Source organism: Bactrocera neohumeralis, chromosome 4 (assembly GCF_024586455.1).
Source record: "Bactrocera neohumeralis isolate Rockhampton chromosome 4, APGP_CSIRO_Bneo_wtdbg2-racon-allhic-juicebox.fasta_v2, whole genome shotgun sequence".
NCBI classification, from domain to species: domain Eukaryota; kingdom Metazoa; phylum Arthropoda; class Insecta; order Diptera; family Tephritidae; genus Bactrocera; species Bactrocera neohumeralis.
In genome coordinates this window covers 7,968,999-7,986,552 of record NC_065921.1, presented here as the reverse complement: position 1 = coordinate 7,986,552, position 17,554 = coordinate 7,968,999, and the positions used below count along the sequence as shown (strand labels likewise).

General features: G+C 41.5%; 2 protein-coding genes across 4 annotated transcripts in view; both read right to left on the bottom strand.

Moving 5' to 3' along the window:
• Window positions 1-17,554, bottom strand: part of LOC126756875 (uncharacterized) — a 375,204-nt gene that overhangs the window by 114,627 nt on the left and 243,023 nt on the right. The window lies entirely within an intron of this gene.
• On the bottom strand, window positions 15,056-16,910 carry LOC126756910 (early boundary activity protein 1-like). Its single transcript, XM_050470411.1, has one exon. It carries the CDS (start codon window positions 16,853-16,855, stop codon window positions 15,779-15,781), a length of 1,077 nt encoding a protein of 358 aa, XP_050326368.1. The 5' UTR covers window positions 16,856-16,910; the 3' UTR covers window positions 15,056-15,778.

The following is a 17,554-nucleotide window of genomic DNA, read 5'->3' as shown; positions in this document are numbered from 1 at the left end:
TAAATAATAGAAAATTTATAGTTAAAATAGGAGATTTCATATCTGATGAATGGCGGATAAGGGCTGACGTACCACAGGGCAGTGTTTTAGGCCCAACACTATATTTTAAATAATATACTTGTATGTATACAGCAGATCTTCCAACAGCTAATATGGTATTGACATCAACTTTTTCGGATGACATAGCTTTAGTGAGTCGTCTCATAATATCATCAAGAATATTAGCTTAGCACATAAGATCTGTCGAGTGAATGACCAACCACGTGTAAATGTGAATGAACAAAAGAGTAAGCATGTTACATTCTCGCTAAGACCAAACAAGTGCTCAGCAGTAAAAATGAACAATATTTTAGTACCCCAAGCGAATGAAGTAACTTATCTTGTTATTCAGCTAGATAGAAGGCTAACGTGGAGAAAACATATAGTATATCTAGTAAAATAACTTGCATGAAGATAAAAGCGGCAGATTTAAATTGGCTTTAATATAAAAACTATAAACTTAGCTTAGACAACAAAGTGGCATTGAATTGTAATATCAATCGAAAACGCTTAAAACAATCATGTTTTTCCCATGGTATATGCGTAATTGGAGGATGGAGTCATGTGTAGAAGTTCACGCAAGTGAGGAAAGTTCTCTGATCGCCATTCACTTGGGAGTGGCCAGAAACGATTCTTTTAAACATGGCTCAAGCAGCTCACAACTTTCGGTCTTTGACCAAGTATCCTCTGGGTAGCCTAAGAACATCCGTTCGAAGGCGAGCTAAAGTGAGAAGGCGAAACTTTCCCTACAAGGGTTGTGCGCTGGGTTTGGGACCCGCCACGTAAAAAACACTCCCAGTGAAGAGCTACAACCAGCCTCGGATGAGAGACCCCCCTTTTGATGACGACCATGGCAAACGAAATAAGGACTACGAATTGAGGGCATGCACCTGGAATGTCCGGTCCCTTAATTGGGAAGGTGCCGCTGCCCAGCTGGTTGATGTCCTCGTAAAGACAAAGGCTGACATCACCGCCGTCCAAGAAATGCGATGGACGGGACAAGGACAGAGACGAGTAGGTCCTTGTGACATTTACTACAGTGGCCATATAAAGGAGCGCAAGTTTGGTGTAGGATTCGTGGTGGGAGAGAGACTCCGTCGCCGAGTACTATCATTCACTGCGGTGAATGAACGTCTAGCCACAATCCGCATCAAAGCGAGGTTCTTCAACATATCGCTGATTTGCGCCCACGCCCCGACGGAAGAGAAGGACGATGTGACCAAAGATGCCTTCTATGAGCGCTTGGAGCGCGCTTATGAGAGCTGCCCCCGCCACGATGTCAAAATCGTGCTTGGCGACTTTAACGCCAGGGTGGGCAAAGAAGGTATATTTGGCACTACGGTCGGTAAATTCAGCCTCCACGACGAAACATCCCCAAATGGGTTGAGGCTGATTGACTTCGCCGGGGCCCGAAATATGGTTATCTGTAGTACTAGATTCCAGCATAAGAAGATTCATCAAGCTACCTGGCTGTCTCCGGATCGAAAAACTACCAACCAGATCGATCATGTTGTGATAGACGGAAGACACGTCTCCAGTGTTTTAGATGTGCGTGCGCTCCGAGGTCCTAACATCGACTCGGACCACTATCTTGTTGCAGCTAAGATTCGCACCCGCCTCTGTGCAGCAAAAAACGCACGCCACCAAACACAAGGAAGGTTCGACGTCGAGAAGCTGCAATCACAACAGACAGCCGAACGATTTTCTACTCGGCTTGCACTCCTGCTCTCTGAGAGCACTCGTCAACAATTCGGTATAAGGGAACTGTGGGACGGCATTTCAAACTCCTTACGTACAGCTGCCACCGAAACCATTGGTTTTCGGAAAGTGCAAAAGAACAGCTGGTACGACGAGGAGTGCCGTGTCGCAGCGGAAAGAAAACAGGCTGCCTACCTCGCAACGTTACGATCGACCACTACACGTGCGGGATGGGATAGATACCGAGAGTTGAAGAGGGAAGCGAGACGCATTTGTAGACAGAAGAAGAAAGAGGCTGAAATGCGTGAGTACGAAGAGCTTGATAAGCTGGCCGACAGGGGTAATGCTCGAAAATTCTACGAAAAAATGCGGCGGCTTACGGAAGGTTTCAAGACCGGAGCGTATTCCTGTAGAACCCCCAAAGGTGATCTAGTCACTGATGCCCAGAGCATACTTAAATTATGGAGGGAACACTTCTCCAGCCTGCTGAATGGCAGTGAACGCACAACACCAGGAGAAGGAGAACCCGATTCCCCAATCGATGACGATGGAGCAGACGTTCCATTACCCGACCATGAAGAAGTTCGAATAGCAATTGCCCGCCTGAAGAACAACAAAGCGGCAGGGGCCGCCGGATTGCCGGCCGAGCTATTCAAACACGGCGGCGAAGAACTGATAAGGTGCATGCATCAGCTTCTTTGTAAAATATGGTCGGACGAAAGCATGCCCAACGATTGGAATTTAAGTGTGCTATGCCCAATCCATAAAAAAGGAGACCCCACAATCTGCGCCAACTACCGTGGGATTAGCCTCCTCAACATTGCATATAAGGTTCTATCGAGCGTATTGTGTGAAAGATTAAAGCCCACCGTCAACAAACTGATTGGACCTTATCAGTGTGGCTTCAGACCTGGCAAATCAACAACCGACCAGATATTCACCATGCGCCAAATCTTGGAAAAGACCCGTGAAAGGAGAATCGACACACACCACCTCTTCGTCGATTTCAAAGCTGCTTTCGACAGCACGAAAAGGAGCTGCCTTTATGCCGCGATGTCTGAATTTGGTATCCCCGCAAAACTAATACGGCTGTGTAAACTGACGTTGAGTAACACCAAAAGCTCCGTCAGGATCGGGAAGGACCTCTCCGAGCCGTTCGATACCAAACGAGGTTTCAGACAAGGCGATTCCCTATCGTGCGACTTTTTCAACCTGCTTTTGGAGAAAATAGTTCGAGCCGCAGAACTAAATAGAGAAGGTACCATCTTCTATAAGAGTGTACAGCTGTTGGCGTATGCCGATGATATTGATATCATCGGCCTCAACACCCGCGCCGTTAGTTCTGCTTTCTCCAGGCTGGACAAGGAAGCACAGAAAATGGGTCTGGCAGTGAACGAGGGCAAGACGAAGTATCTCCTGTCATCAAACAAACAGTCGTCGCATTCGCGACTTGGCACTCACGTCACTGTTGACAGTCATATCTTTGAAGTCGTAGATAATTTCGTCTATCTTGGAACCAGCGTAAACACCACCAACAATGTCAGCCTAGAAATCCAACGCAGGATAACTCTTGCCAACAGGTGCTACTTCGAACTGAGTAGGCAATTGAGAAGTAAAGTCCTCTCTCGACGAACAAAAACCAAACTCTATAAGTCGCTCATAATTCCCGTCCTGCTGTATGGTGCAGAGTCTTGGACGATGTCAACAACGGATGAGTCGACGTTGCGAGTTTTCGAGAGAAAAGTTCTGCGAAAGATTTATGGTCCTTTGCGCGTTAGCCACGGCGAATACCGCATTCGATGGAACGATGAGCTGTACGAGATATACGACGACATCGACATAGTTCAGCGAATTAAAAGACAGCGGCTACGCTGGCTAGGTCATGTTGTCCGGATGGACGAAAACACTCCAGCTCTGAAAATATTCGACGCAGTACCCGCCGGGGGAAGCAGAGGAAGAGGAAGACCTCCACTCCGTTGGAAGGACCAAGTGGAGAAGGACCTGGCTTCGCTTGGAATATCCAATTGGCGCCACGTAGCGAGAAGAAGAAACGACTGGCGCGCTGTTGTTAACTCGGCTATAATCGCTTAAGCGGTTTCTACGCCAATTAAGAAGAAGAAGAAGATATGCGTAATGAAAACACCAATAAATCTTGGTATTCCAAAGTAAGGTAAGGAAAGAAGTAGAGGAAAGCAGAATCAAATATACAAATCTAAACCCGGACAACACCCAAACCCATTGGCTAATGCTTTGGTACATTCCTGCGATCAAACACGCCTCAAAAGAAGAGATTCATGTATGCCTGCCTACTAAAGAGCAATGTATCACCAAAATAGCTCTATCACTTGCTTGAACTTGTCTAATTTTTAAATAGACTTAAGATTATATAACTTATTGTTAGGCTTTAAAAAAGAAGAACCAATAAATAAAGAAATATTGAAAAAATAATCAGCATTAAAATTTTGTTTTCACTATAAAGTCCTTAGTGCTTGTCTTGAAACGACTTAACAATCACGAGGTTACCAACTTGAATGACGGAATATAGAGGCCTTGCGTGCTTATTGTTTCGAAACCACTTTTAAATACAGGTTTCTAATCATCAATCACTTTATCATTTTAGTAGAACACTGAAAAATATATGAGAGCTCGCCATAAACCCCACAGCTTAAGCTTGAGTTTTCGCCGATGTGAATTTGGTCAAAGAACTGTATTAGAACAAACAGTGTACTAAGAATGTTCCGCTGATCCTATTTTATAGAACTCAAATATTTCGCCAGTTTCGTGGAGCAAACGAACGAAATTTTTTAAAATTATTTAAGATTACGTTTATAAAAGAAAGAAAATACCAGATAAGATGGAAGAAATTCGATTATAATTATTTATCGCAAACAAGTTGCTTGCCAACTTAACTGAGGACTCTACAATCATTACTGGTGACGAGACGTGGGCTTATGAATATGACTACGAAACTGTCCAACAAACTTACGAATGGCTCTCCAAAAATGAACCCTAACCGTAAAAACCAAAATTCGTTGAAGTCAACGAAGGCCATCCTAGCCGAGCCGAGAGTTATAACAATTGTGTGGAATTTGTATGCGATAATAAAGATTTGTGTTAAAGTACGTACATTTTCACATTATGAGAAAAGACTAGAAGAAATTTTTGAAGATTTCTACGCAAAGCTAGAAGATGGCCTTTACTTTAATGAGCCCGTTCTCATATATGTCGGTTCGAAAGACTGTACGAAAAACTGGTTTTAAAAATTATATTAAGAAGTAATGGTGACAGATTGGCTAAAACTTTCCATTATATAATATAGATTTTAATATTTTGAAATTCATTTTTTACAAACTTAAATTTGATTAAGAGAAGTTCTAAAGTTATAAATTTATCCGATAAAAAAGCACAGCCATGATTTATGAGCTTGGAAATTTTTACTATTCCTACAGCAGCCTACGATGCACTGGGCTGTGAGAAATCAGAAATCAGAATTCTCCCGTAAAATATTTGGAAAAATACAACAGAAACACAAAGAGCTGCTATTTTCCCGAGCGGAGAGAGTGACAGAGCAAATAATACATATTGCGAGGAGAGAACTAACGGCGCTTAACAGCAAGTAGTAAAGTGTCATTGTGTATTAAATTTTTTTTACTTTTTAACTGAGAACACACATTCCATCATACACACATCACAACACACCAAAACGGATTTGTCTGGGCCACAAATCGATTTTATAGACTTCTTCGCTACACTTTCTAACCAAAATTTTGTGTGATGTTTCCAACGCCGACAGTCACATAAATCTTCTGCATGCTGAAGTGTACCAATTGGTTGGTTGATTGTTGTTGTTACAGCACCATTGATTTGCATGCCACAAACAACGATGAATTGATGATGGAAAATTTTAGTTTTATGAGAATGTCTGATGTGCCAATCCAGTCGTTTCAACTTGTCCGATTCGCAATGAATTCGATTCATCTTATTCGGCGCTGCCAGTCAGTTGCTCACTTCACACGCTGCCCGCGGCGCGCCAAGTGCGCCAAGTAGTGGAAGGTGGTGCTGTGAAATGGTGGGCGGAGGAAAATCTGCTGCAACAGCAGTCTGCTCGCCGCCAGCATCACCAGCATACTTGCATTGAAAATTCAATTTGTCCAGCTGTCAATTCATGCTTAAATAAATTTCACTTGTCTACTTCGACAGTGTTCGCCTTTATGCGATTGCGAAGGATAGCTGGAGCATGAGCGATAATATGCTGGCGTGTGGCTGTCAGCAGGCGATGGCGGCCGAGTGAATTGACAAGCGACTGCCGACCGCGCAACAATCAACCAACCGACCGCTGACATCCAATAACGCCAGACTTAATAAATTTTTTATTTATTTTTCAGTTTTGCCAAAGTTCATTTCTTAATATATTTAGGTGCTTGCCAGCAGTGTAAATCTGCTCATTCAAGCGCTGCGCAGCTAAATCTACTATTTTACAAACTCAAATTTATATATGTACATACCCTTATGTGTTCGCACTCGCTCTAAGTAATCTTTATGACTAATCTTCACAAGTCTGTGCTTTTCACTAAACATTTGTAAAGTCTCGGCTCATACATTTTGGCTCTCTTAGTTCGTTGCCGCTCACTTCTAATCAAATCTCATAAATGAAAACTTTTGCAATTAGACACGCTTGAAAGGAGCGCGTGTTAAACTCATACATACATATGTACAATTGAACAGTGCGCTAGACTTTCATGGCGCAAAAGTGAAGGACAGTGGCGCACAAATATTTGCAGAGTTCCACAACTTTTCGGAATATGAGAATTGCCGTCATCGATTGGCCTTACTCTGTCTTTGTAAGTTGCACTCTTTTCAAAAAAATATTTATTTGTAGAAGTAAAGTGAAAGTTGGCGAAATTAATGAGATATAAGACAGTGTTATAACCAATTCTAGCAATTTTTTCACAAGATTTTCAACAAATTTTACTATTGTGAATGACTTAAGTGAACAAGTTCCGTCGAAACGACATGCAAGATTTTTTATTATTTAAATCTTAAATCTTAATCTTAATCTTTATTAAATTTAAATCTTAAGTTGGCAAACGAAAACATATGTCTTTTTAAGGAAAATCGAAAATAAAGACAGAGACAGGAACAGACAGAACAGAAACCTGTGGCAACTCTGCTGTTATTGACACTATAGTAGGAGTAGGCCAGTTTTTCTGTGAGAAGACTTTTTGTGTCCATTAGTATGAAAATATAAAAACTTATTACATTTTAAATATATTCATATTTTTTAGCAACATGTATTACTTGGACACTTATCAACAAGCTTCGGTAAACATTATTTGCCGGCAATGAAAATTTAACAATAAGCATTAAAGTTAAATAATGTAAGATATTATGCTCAGGAAACGTTCATTATACAACAATTTCCACACAGATGGAGCACGCTCTTGTTAAATTCTTCTCATTATAGAAACCTCTCGAATAACTTCTCGCAACATTAATGGCAAGCTCAAATGCAAATAAATTATGCGATAATACCGTTGATCAATGACAGCAACCGTCTCTTGTTTGTCTTGCAAAAAACAACAACATTGCTTTAGAAATTGAGATCGATCATATGCGACGAACAGTTTTGCTATGAAGGGCACACGATTGTTTTTTCTTTATTTTGCTTTATCTTCTTCACTAAGGGCATAGTTTGACATTTTTGTAATCAGAACACATTATTACCAGCGAAAGATGTTCTCTTCATTTTCTCTTAATTATTTAGGATACTTCAGAGATTGGCCGGTATTAGGTATAGGAGGCCTAAGAGAACTATTAACCCGATTTTAACTATTTTTGACAAAATACACATTCTCATTGGGAATTTATGCGTTTTCAATTTCATGAAAAACTCCACGGATTCATACTCGTAGATTACTGAAAAATAACCAAGACTAGAGCTTAAAGAAGTGGAAATAAGAAGCATAAATATAAAGGCTTAAACCCTTTCTCTTGGCCTGGTAAAATATGCCAAATGGATATGTATGTTATTATTAGTGGGCAAAAAAAAGTAAGACAAGAGTTATTCTGCGTTGGATTTCGAGGTTGACATTGTTTTTAGTGTTAATGCTGATTCCAAGATAAACGAAATTATCTACGACTTCGAAGTTATGACTGTCAACAGTGATTAGAAGTGCAGTGTGGGTCTTACCCCAAATATTGCGCAAACAATAGACGCCAGTGAAGTTTGGTATTTTCCCAAAAGTGTGCGCAGGACGTGATCCTTGAATTTAATTACAATTGCCTCTATCAGCCACCTTGCAGCACTCAAAGCTGTAACCGCTGAGTTTAGCGATATGATGTTTGGGGTTGAGCAGCTCGAGTCAGCTACCAGGAAGGGCTTCATGGCTCTTGCGTCGAAATATGAATCACTGGCAATGACAGTGATTATGGAGAATGCCCACCTTCGCGGGCAAGTGGATGCACAGCACAATATTAAGAGTGCAGTTGGTCAATCGACCAGAAGTATGGAGGCTCCTGTAGCTTCGGCGCCTGCCCCACCGGCACCAGTGTTCGAGGCAATAGCGCCGAAGGTGCCTAAACCAGTGGAGACCTGGTCTGCTGTGGTCAGAAGCAAGGCTCCTACCACCTCATACAAGGAGATGGCCAAGAAGGTACAGAAGGAAGTGGGTCCTTCTCTTGGCGTGCGTGTGCACGCCTTGAAGCCGATTAAGGGTGGTGGTGTGGTCATCCGGACCCCCTCCATTATGGAAAGGGACAAGGTGGTTAACAATACCAATGGAAGAACTCTTCGAGCACAACGTCAAGGAGAGTTGTCCTGGGGCGAAAAAAGCCGACGTTAGGGTTGGAAGCAAGCCCTGGACGGTTAAGGCTGATGGTAGGGCGAACGTCGTCCTGGAAGGAGATGACAAAGTCATGTCATCTCTTTTGGAGACAGGAGGAGTCTACGTTAAGTGGTTCTCCTTCCGTGTGCGTGCTGATAGCCCAGTTGCCGGTTGTTTCCGGTGTATGGGCTTCGACCACCGGGTTGCGGATTGTCGGGCCAAGTCCGATGTCTGCCGGAGGTGTGGCCAAGAGGGTCATTGTCGCAACTGCCAATTCAAGGGTGAGCCGGCTGGACATCTTATGATGTCCGCTGCCTGCCCAGCATACAGCGGCATCATAGAGCGCGCATTTGCTAGGCATTAATGGGCGCGCTGTTTCAACTCAATTGCCAGGGGTCATATGCCGTTATGTCCGAATTGGGGGGTTTTATGATTGAGGGTGGGTGCGGTGTTGCCTTACTCCAGGAGCCCTACGCCACTAATGGTGTGGTTAAGAGTCTCCCTGGCAGTTTTAGGATATTTACAGATCTTGGGGCTATTGTTGCAGTTGTGAACAATCCGAACTACACAATCATAGTTTTGGATTCTTCACAGCTGGGAGTTTGCGTCTCTCGGTAGACTGGTCGTCGCTAGTGTGTACTGCAAATTCAGCGAACCCCTAGAGCCTTACCTTGGGTACATGGATCGGCTACTACTACTTGCGCGTAGTAGTCCAATTATCCTTGGGCCTTGGGCATTCGGCCGGACACCAAAGCCACAGTAGGGACGAGACACTCAGCGAATGGGTGGTGGCTAATAGCCTCCACATAGTAAATGAGCCCAGCGAATTTTATACATTCGATGGGCCAGGAGGCGTTAGCGACATTGATGTTACCCTCATGAATCAGGCAGCTAGCGGAGCATTTGACGTTAGGTGGGAAATAAAAGGAGGGTGGGGTTTAAGTGATCATAATTTGATTCAAATTATGGTTACTGCCAGATCTCCTCCCTCGGAGTATGTAAGTCCATTGCGGCGATGGCGTACCTCTGGTATCGACTGGAGCCAATATGGACTCTCTGTTAAGGAAGCGGTATTAAAATGCCGCTTAGTGAATTTAAGGAATTGGGGGTTGACGATCAAATCGCTCAGCTAAATGCATTAGTTTGGGGTGTGAATGATAGGTTCCTGCGGAAAAGCGAAAGCTCTTGGGGCGTCAAAAGCTCTTCTCATTACAGCGTTTTACTCGGCTTGCTTGCTTGTCTGTATGCCGCACCGTCTCAACGGATGCAATGCAGGTGCTATTAGGAGCTCCCCCGCTTGATGATTGTCATACAGCGAGCTGTTGCATTCAGATTAAGAGTTTCGATGTGCCATTGTTCCAGAATGATTCAGAAATTCAATGATACAGAAAGGGAGGGATACCTAGCAAGCAAGAGGCTTCCAGGTGAAATGGTTAGGAATAAGTGACAAAACCGTTGGAACAATAGCAATAACGGTCGAGTAACTTACCAATACATCCAGGATGTCAGGTTTGTGGAAGGAAACCCCGACTTCAGATTCTGTCTGAGCTCGGGCTTCCTACTTAAGGGGCATAGGTCTCTGAATGCATTCGTGCATAGGAGCAATCTATCAGAAACACCCGAATTTGTGTGTGGAGCACGCAAGGAGGATTGGGTACATGTCATTGCAGAATGCGCAACGTACTCAGATATCAGGAGCTTTAGGGGAATGGGGATCAGTTATATAAATGGACGGCTAGATGTAAGCGGTGTGATCTCCACTAGCTGGAATGCCGAACTGTTAGGGACGTTTGAAAGGTTTGCGCGTGAGTTATTTAGGCGGCGAAGACAATTAGCTGAAACGTTAGGTTAGGTAAGGGTGATTGTGGGTGCATGGAATGGGAGTATGGGGTTTAACCCCTGGTCACCAGCCCAGAGCAGTATGGAAGCTCAACTGGTAGTTGTTTCGTCTATGAGGTCTGACCGGAGACTTAATTCTGGTACCACGGGGAGCAGGAGCCCTTAGAGTTCGCTCCAACTTGCTCATGCGGATTGGCCCCTCGGGAAGTATCGTGGTGGTTGTGGTTTATACCCAAATGCGGGTAGAGTGTTTTGATCACTCAATGAGTTGGGTACCGGACCCAAAGTACGGCAGGGGTTTTAGATGGGCGATGGGCCTCGTACCCTACCAGGGTGGTTAGTGTGTCCATTCCGCACTGCCAAATGGTACTGAAAATACTTGTGCTTTCAGGGCGCTGATCAACGCATTGATTTGATCCGTTGTACTTTTGAGTACCTCATGCGTGGATGTTGATAATATCATCGGCGTACGCCAGCAGCTGTACACTCTTATAGAAGATTGTACCTATTCGATTGAGCTCTGCAGCTCGAAATAGATTAAAGAAGTCTCACGACTGTGAGTCGCCTTGTCTGAAATCGAACGGCTCGAAGAGGTCCTTCCCGATTCTGACGGAGCTTTTGGTATTGCTCAAAGTCAGTTTACAGACATCGCAGCATAAAAGCAGCTCCTTTTCGTGCTGTCAAAAGCAACTTTGAAATCGACGAAGATATTGTATGTGTCGATTCTCTTTTGCACGGGTCTTTTCCAAGACTTGGCGCATAATGAATATCTTGTCAGTTGTAGGAATAAATCCAACTAGGATCCAACTGGTCAAACTACCAACGCTTTCTGAAGTTCATAAAGTGCATTCGGCACTTTTATGAACAAAGTCGTACAATTGTTTGCAGATAGTAGTTTCTAGAATCTGACACAAGTTCTCAAATTTTTATCCCATAAATTATTGTTGCCTTTCTTAAGAATTTCCGCCACATATTTTATACAAAGTTAAAGCTAAAGACTACAAATTCTCCTAAAAATATTCTTAAAAAAAATGTGTTAAACTGTTTAGGCACCAAGATTTGTTCTGGTAGTTTTATGTCTGAAACAACTTTTGAGTCTTTAGAATGCTTTGAAAACGAAGGTGTACCAGCGTATCTCAATATAACCATCATTCTTTTTTTTTCAAAATAATACTAACTAAATAATAACCAATACATAAAATGTCAAAACTGATACTAATTACATCTACTACATTATAGAAATTAAATTTTTTTTTTTTAATTTTTTGAAACTTAATTTTTAACGTTTTTAATTGGGCTCAAAGGACTATTAACCTTAATTTAATAACTACACCTAAAATTATACTCCCATGTAATATATAAGTATGTACATATATTTAGTTAAGGGACTAAAACAATGTTTCCAATTTTTACTAGAATATGCTATTTCTTCCGAAACGTCTTGCAGTATCTGCGCATTTTGAAGCTATTTTAATACGAATTTGACGTTCGGAATAATTAAGCATTGATTTCATAAAATAAACTACATCCTGTATCTTGCGAGGGTCTAATTGTTCCTTGACAGTACGGTCCGAATAAGTAGGCGAGAGCTTACCACTTACAGTGGATCTGGCAAGACTTTGGCGGTCGAATAGTACAGACAGAAGCGACCGGGTGGCAGCTATACATCCAGTCCAGTTAATTTTTTTCAAAACGTCTATAGATAATTGTGTTCCGTAATATTATATTGGTAATATTTCCAAACCATCACTGCATTGGTTGCCATAAGCTGTATCAAGCGCTCGCTGAAGGAACGGAGGACCTGATGTATGAAGCATTTCTTTCAAATCAAATGATAGATACTCGTGTTCCGTGTGATCCTATATCAAAGCCATCACCGGACTGGTTGGCAAAAAATGTATTAAGCGCACACTGAAACGACTCTTCTGGATTAAAGGTATTTGATGTATCTAAATCGTCCATTGGCTCCGCTTCAATACTTGATGTTCTGCTAAGACCATCATAATCAGCATCGTTGATACTCATTCGGTTGGGTAACAATAATGCGAGATCATTGAAGTTCAGTTGCCTTCTGATTCTAGAACTTGTTGTTGTGTTTTGCTTATCCTCTTGCTCTTTTTTTATACCTTGCAATCGCAGAAGATCATCAACCAAGTCACGCTTTCCGGGTTCTGGGTGCTTTAACGGGTATTGTGGTATAGTATGTACCATTGGGACTTTTACTTCATTTTGCGAACTGTCCTCCTCGGCTAATGTTATGTCTTCGCCTCTTCTTAACCTTTTGATATGCAAGTTGAATTCGGCTTCGAATTCTCTTCGGCGTTTTAAATGCATTTCTATTGATTCAATTTTCTCGCTTTTTATTTGAATATTGCTGTTCGCAAAGTCCATAATTGCAGAGTGTTTAAAATGTTGATGTTTCAGGGACGATAGCTGGGAATGTTATGTTGATAAGCGAACAAAATTTGTCGCATTTATACCAATTTGGTGTTATTTTAAAAAAAAAGAGAAAAAAAATTACAACTCTACGACTTTAAATTTCGCTCCAATGTGAATAGTACCAACTCTAATAGATAATTTTCGCCCTCAGTCGTAAATCAGCAAAGAGAAGCAGCTTTGGAATATATAAAAGCTTAAGCAATAGGGTTTAGTCTCTCAAAAACTCTCCCAGCGACGACGAATGCTGGTTTTAATTTCTTAATCTCTCATCGATTTTCCCCCTAACTTCGTTGAACGATATCACAGAGCACCAACCAGCCATTGTTTTTGTTGAAAAAGTCTGAAAGACAAAGAAAAGATTTCAACCAAGGAGTTGATCAAGACTTGGACTGAGAACTCCCTTAGCAAGGAGGCCTGATAAACCAGAGTAAGAAAAGATATCAAATTGTTGTCGCACTAACCCTGTGTTTATGTTCTATGACAGCCGCTTTTGTAAAAGACAGTTACAATGTCCCGGTGCCTTTAAAAATGAGTTTGAGAAAGTTTTGCGGATTCCTGAATATATTGAACGAAAATATTTGTACGCAATTGAATCGTGGCTTATTTATTTTGTTTGTTTTTCAATTAATAGTTACATTTATCTTTTTTGAGATGTTAATTCCTCCACTGTGAATTGTGTTCAATGCCCAATAGGACAGTCCTCTCACAGGGCTAGCTTGGCATTTATGACAGCTTGCGAAATTAACGTTCTCCAACGAATACGACCGTAGGAATGGGTAGTGCGTTGAATGTGCGCTCAGTGACTACTATGAAGCCGACCTGTTTAGCTTTATTAAAGTTAACGTGGCTACAGTTGTCCATAGAAATAAAGTCGAGGTGTTTTTTGATCACGATTATTATGGATAGATGGTCCAATACGAGAGTTAGCATAGATCACCAGGTTATGCTGTTTACCAGACCACCATTAGCTATTGTGATGAAGGGTAAGCTACTACAGTTGTCCCTAGAAATGAAGTCAAAGTGTTTTTTGGGCTCAGCGTCGCCTGACCTGATAGCTATTTCCTGACATTCCAGGGTAGTATCCCTGCGGTTGATGCTTAGTTTCTTCATTTATGGTTCATAAGTTCAACTATCTCTTCGATGTTGTTCGTTGGTCCGTTGCAATTCAATTGCAGTAATCAGGTTTATCGCAGTATCACGTGTAGTGCTCCGGTCGAAATACGTCAGGAAATGACAACAGCCAGAACAAGAACAGCATCTGACTGATGTGATCCGATATATGACACACGGCATAGACTGTGCGGAGAACTAGGAGTTGCTTTGTGGCCCTCGTACGGAGATCGAACCGGGATGAAGGTTATGGTGGTAGGGGATTGATCAGACTGGGACTCATGCTGTCTAGCTGAGCTCGAGCTGTGTGCATTTTGCACAGCCGTTGAGGCTGTCGTCTCATTAGTGCGTTGGCAGCATGAGGTTAAATAACATGTGGACCACTACCTATGAGCATTAAGACCTGAACATGTCTTAAGATGGCTTCAACCATTGCATGAATCGCATCTAATCAAAATATAAATGGAATTTTGGTGGAGCCTTTTCGCGCAAACGCAGCACAAAATGCATGCAGGCCGGGTTGGACTTAATGCCAGCACGGATCTGGAGGATACAGAGCAACACTTCTGCTAGGTGTTGCTCTACTGATGACAATAGTACTGTGTTACTTGACGATTCAAACAGGGTTAGATCGTCGAAATGACTGCCATGGACGAATAAAATCTTTACTTCCGTCGTTGTAGAGCCGACTGTTTTGGGAATTGTACTAGGAATTGGCGGTTTTGTATCTAGTCGTAGTCGTGGGTTTATGGCGTGGCCTCTTTAAATTAAGTGGCGTCTTGTTGAAACTAAATGTCGCCGAGATCACGAACTTTGATTTATTCAGGTCTCCACCGAGGGTTAAGTTCTCACAGGGATCATTTTTAAAAATATGGACAGATAATTCTACACGAAACACACCAAATCTTGGTTTTTCTGGATGAAATGACAGCTCTTGAATCTTTTCAGGTTTTTCTTCATCCCAAAGCGACAATTTGCTTGAAAGGTACCTCTGAAATCGATCGCTGAATAAAATTTGGCACGAAAACGTCGGATCTTCTTGGAACTTTTCACGAGCCCATAAGGCGAAGTGTGGTCGCTTGAAGTTCACGACTCATGTATAAAAAGCCACTGAAAAAAGTACCTATACTGGGACCAACCGTAACTTCAAACTTGTGCCGTACTAATAAAATGTCACCGGAGTTTCTTTAAGGTTCCTCATCCTCATTCGAAACCCTGATATAAATTATATGACGCTGGGTCGAGTTTTCGGCCATTTTTATTCATTTTAGGCACAGAGATACACTATTATGAACGCGTAAACCAAGAGTCATTAAGATATCTGAACTTTTACTGAAGTTAGTGCTAGCACGGACGGACGCAAAACATATAACTATATAACCCTATATCATATTCAATTAGTTTTAGGTGACAGCCACAACCTTTAGGTGAATAAAGCTATTAAACTTTGTAGCAACATGTTGGGGGGAAAAGAAATTCGTATAAAATAGTACTTAGATGGGGCTAAAAGAAATCTTGACTGGATTCAAATTCGCCTAAAAATATGCTTTAAAACATAGTTGGAAATAATTTTTTTTTTTAATTTTAATGAAAACATTAAACAGTACATAAAACGCAATCAAAGCACATACTAAGCATTATACAAACTAATTTTTTTATTATTTTTTTTAACCTCACTTTTAACGTCTTGAGTTTGGCTCAATATCAATTATTATGAAATAAAATACACATTCCTTTGACATCTTAATCCCTTAACCTTAATTGAAAAACTACAACTAAAATTATACTCACATATAACACAACATTCAGACATATATTTAGTTAAGCTACTAAAACAATATTCCCAACTTTCGCTTGGATAAACTATATCTTCGGTTAGCTTTACTAGTATCCGCGCATTTCATAGTTATTGCATTGCGAATATCACGTTCTTTTGAATGAAATGCGCGTTTCATAAAATATATTATATCCTGTATTTTGCGAGGGTCTAATTGTTTCTTAACTGGATGGTCCGGAAAAGCAGGCGAGGGATTACCAGTTAGAGTGGATCTGGCAAGAGTTTGGCGGTCGAAAAGTACAGATAGAAGCGACCGCGTGGCAACTGATACTCCTGTCCAGTTAATTTTTTTAAAATCTTTTATAGATAGCCACGTTCCATGAGGTCCTATTTCAAAACCATCATTGGATTGCTTGCCATGGACTGTATCAAGCGCTCGCTGAAGAAACGGAGGGAGTGATTTATATAGAAGCGACTCCGCTGAATTTAATGTGTTTGATGTGTCCAAATCGTCGATTGGCTCCGCTTTAATACCTGATTTGTGGCTAATACCATAATCAGCATCGTTGTTACCCATTCGCTTGGGTAACAATAATGCGAGATCGTTGAAGTTCAGTTGCTTTTTGTTTGAAGAGCTTGTTGTGTTTTGCTCAGCCTCTCGCTCTTTTTTAATACTTTGAAACGGTAAAAGCACATCAATCAAGTCATGACTTCTTGATTTTGGTATACCCTTCAAGTGTAGTGGTATCTGTATCATCGGCGCTTTTACTTCATCTTGCGAACTCTCTTCTTCAGCTATTGCTAAATATTCGCCTCTTTTTGATTTTTTTGCATGCAAGTTGAATTTGGCTTCAAACTCTCTTCGGCGTTTTAGTTGCTTTTCTGCTACGGACGAACCCTCCTTATAAGATTTTTGTTGACTTTTTGATTCGCACAATTCTCTTCGGCGTTTTAATTGCAAGTCTGCTATGGATGTACCCTCGTTATCAGATTGTTGTTGTTTTTTTGATTCTGACTGGCTTCGATCAACGCTTTCTTTTATTTCCGCCTCATGCGGCAAATCAGGTGTTATTTCTATTGATTCAATTTTCACGATTTTTATGTCAAAATTGCCAGCCGCGGAGTCCATAATTGCAGAGAATTTAAAATGTTGATGTTTCAAGTACGATAGTTGGGAATATTATGATAGTGAGCGAACAAAAGTTGTCATATTTATACCAATTTGATATTACTTGAAAAAAATGAGAAAAAATTACAAACTCTAGGACTGTGAAATTTTGCTTTTTCTTTGAAGATTAGTGCAAACTCTAAGAAATAATTTTCGACTTTCGTCTCCAAAAAGGAAAGCAGCATATTTGAGTTTAGAAGTATGAGAAGTTTAATCAATATAATATATAACAAAAACGGCGCCGCACTACATCACCTGAAACCTGCAACATTGACGACTTCCTATCGTCATCGTCATCGGACGAAAGCGAGGACCTCGCCCCCTTTAAAGAAAGAAGTCCTCCACCAATACGAATCCTCCGGAAAGAATCGTGGGAAAAGCTAAGCTCCGGTCTACGTAAAGCAGATATACGTATCCCGTCCGCCAAAGTCATTTCAGAACCCATCCTGGTTTACTCCGAAACCGTCGACGGTTTTCGCACAATCACATCAGCGCTGGATACAACAGCACAACATACTTTATACGAACAACCACGACCAATCCACCAGGACAAGAATCTGTTTGTCGTCATAAGAGGCGTCCAGGAATGCATCGACGACCAAACCATTCTCAACGAATTGAAAATGAAAGTTCCAGCGGTGAAGAGCGTACACCGCATGC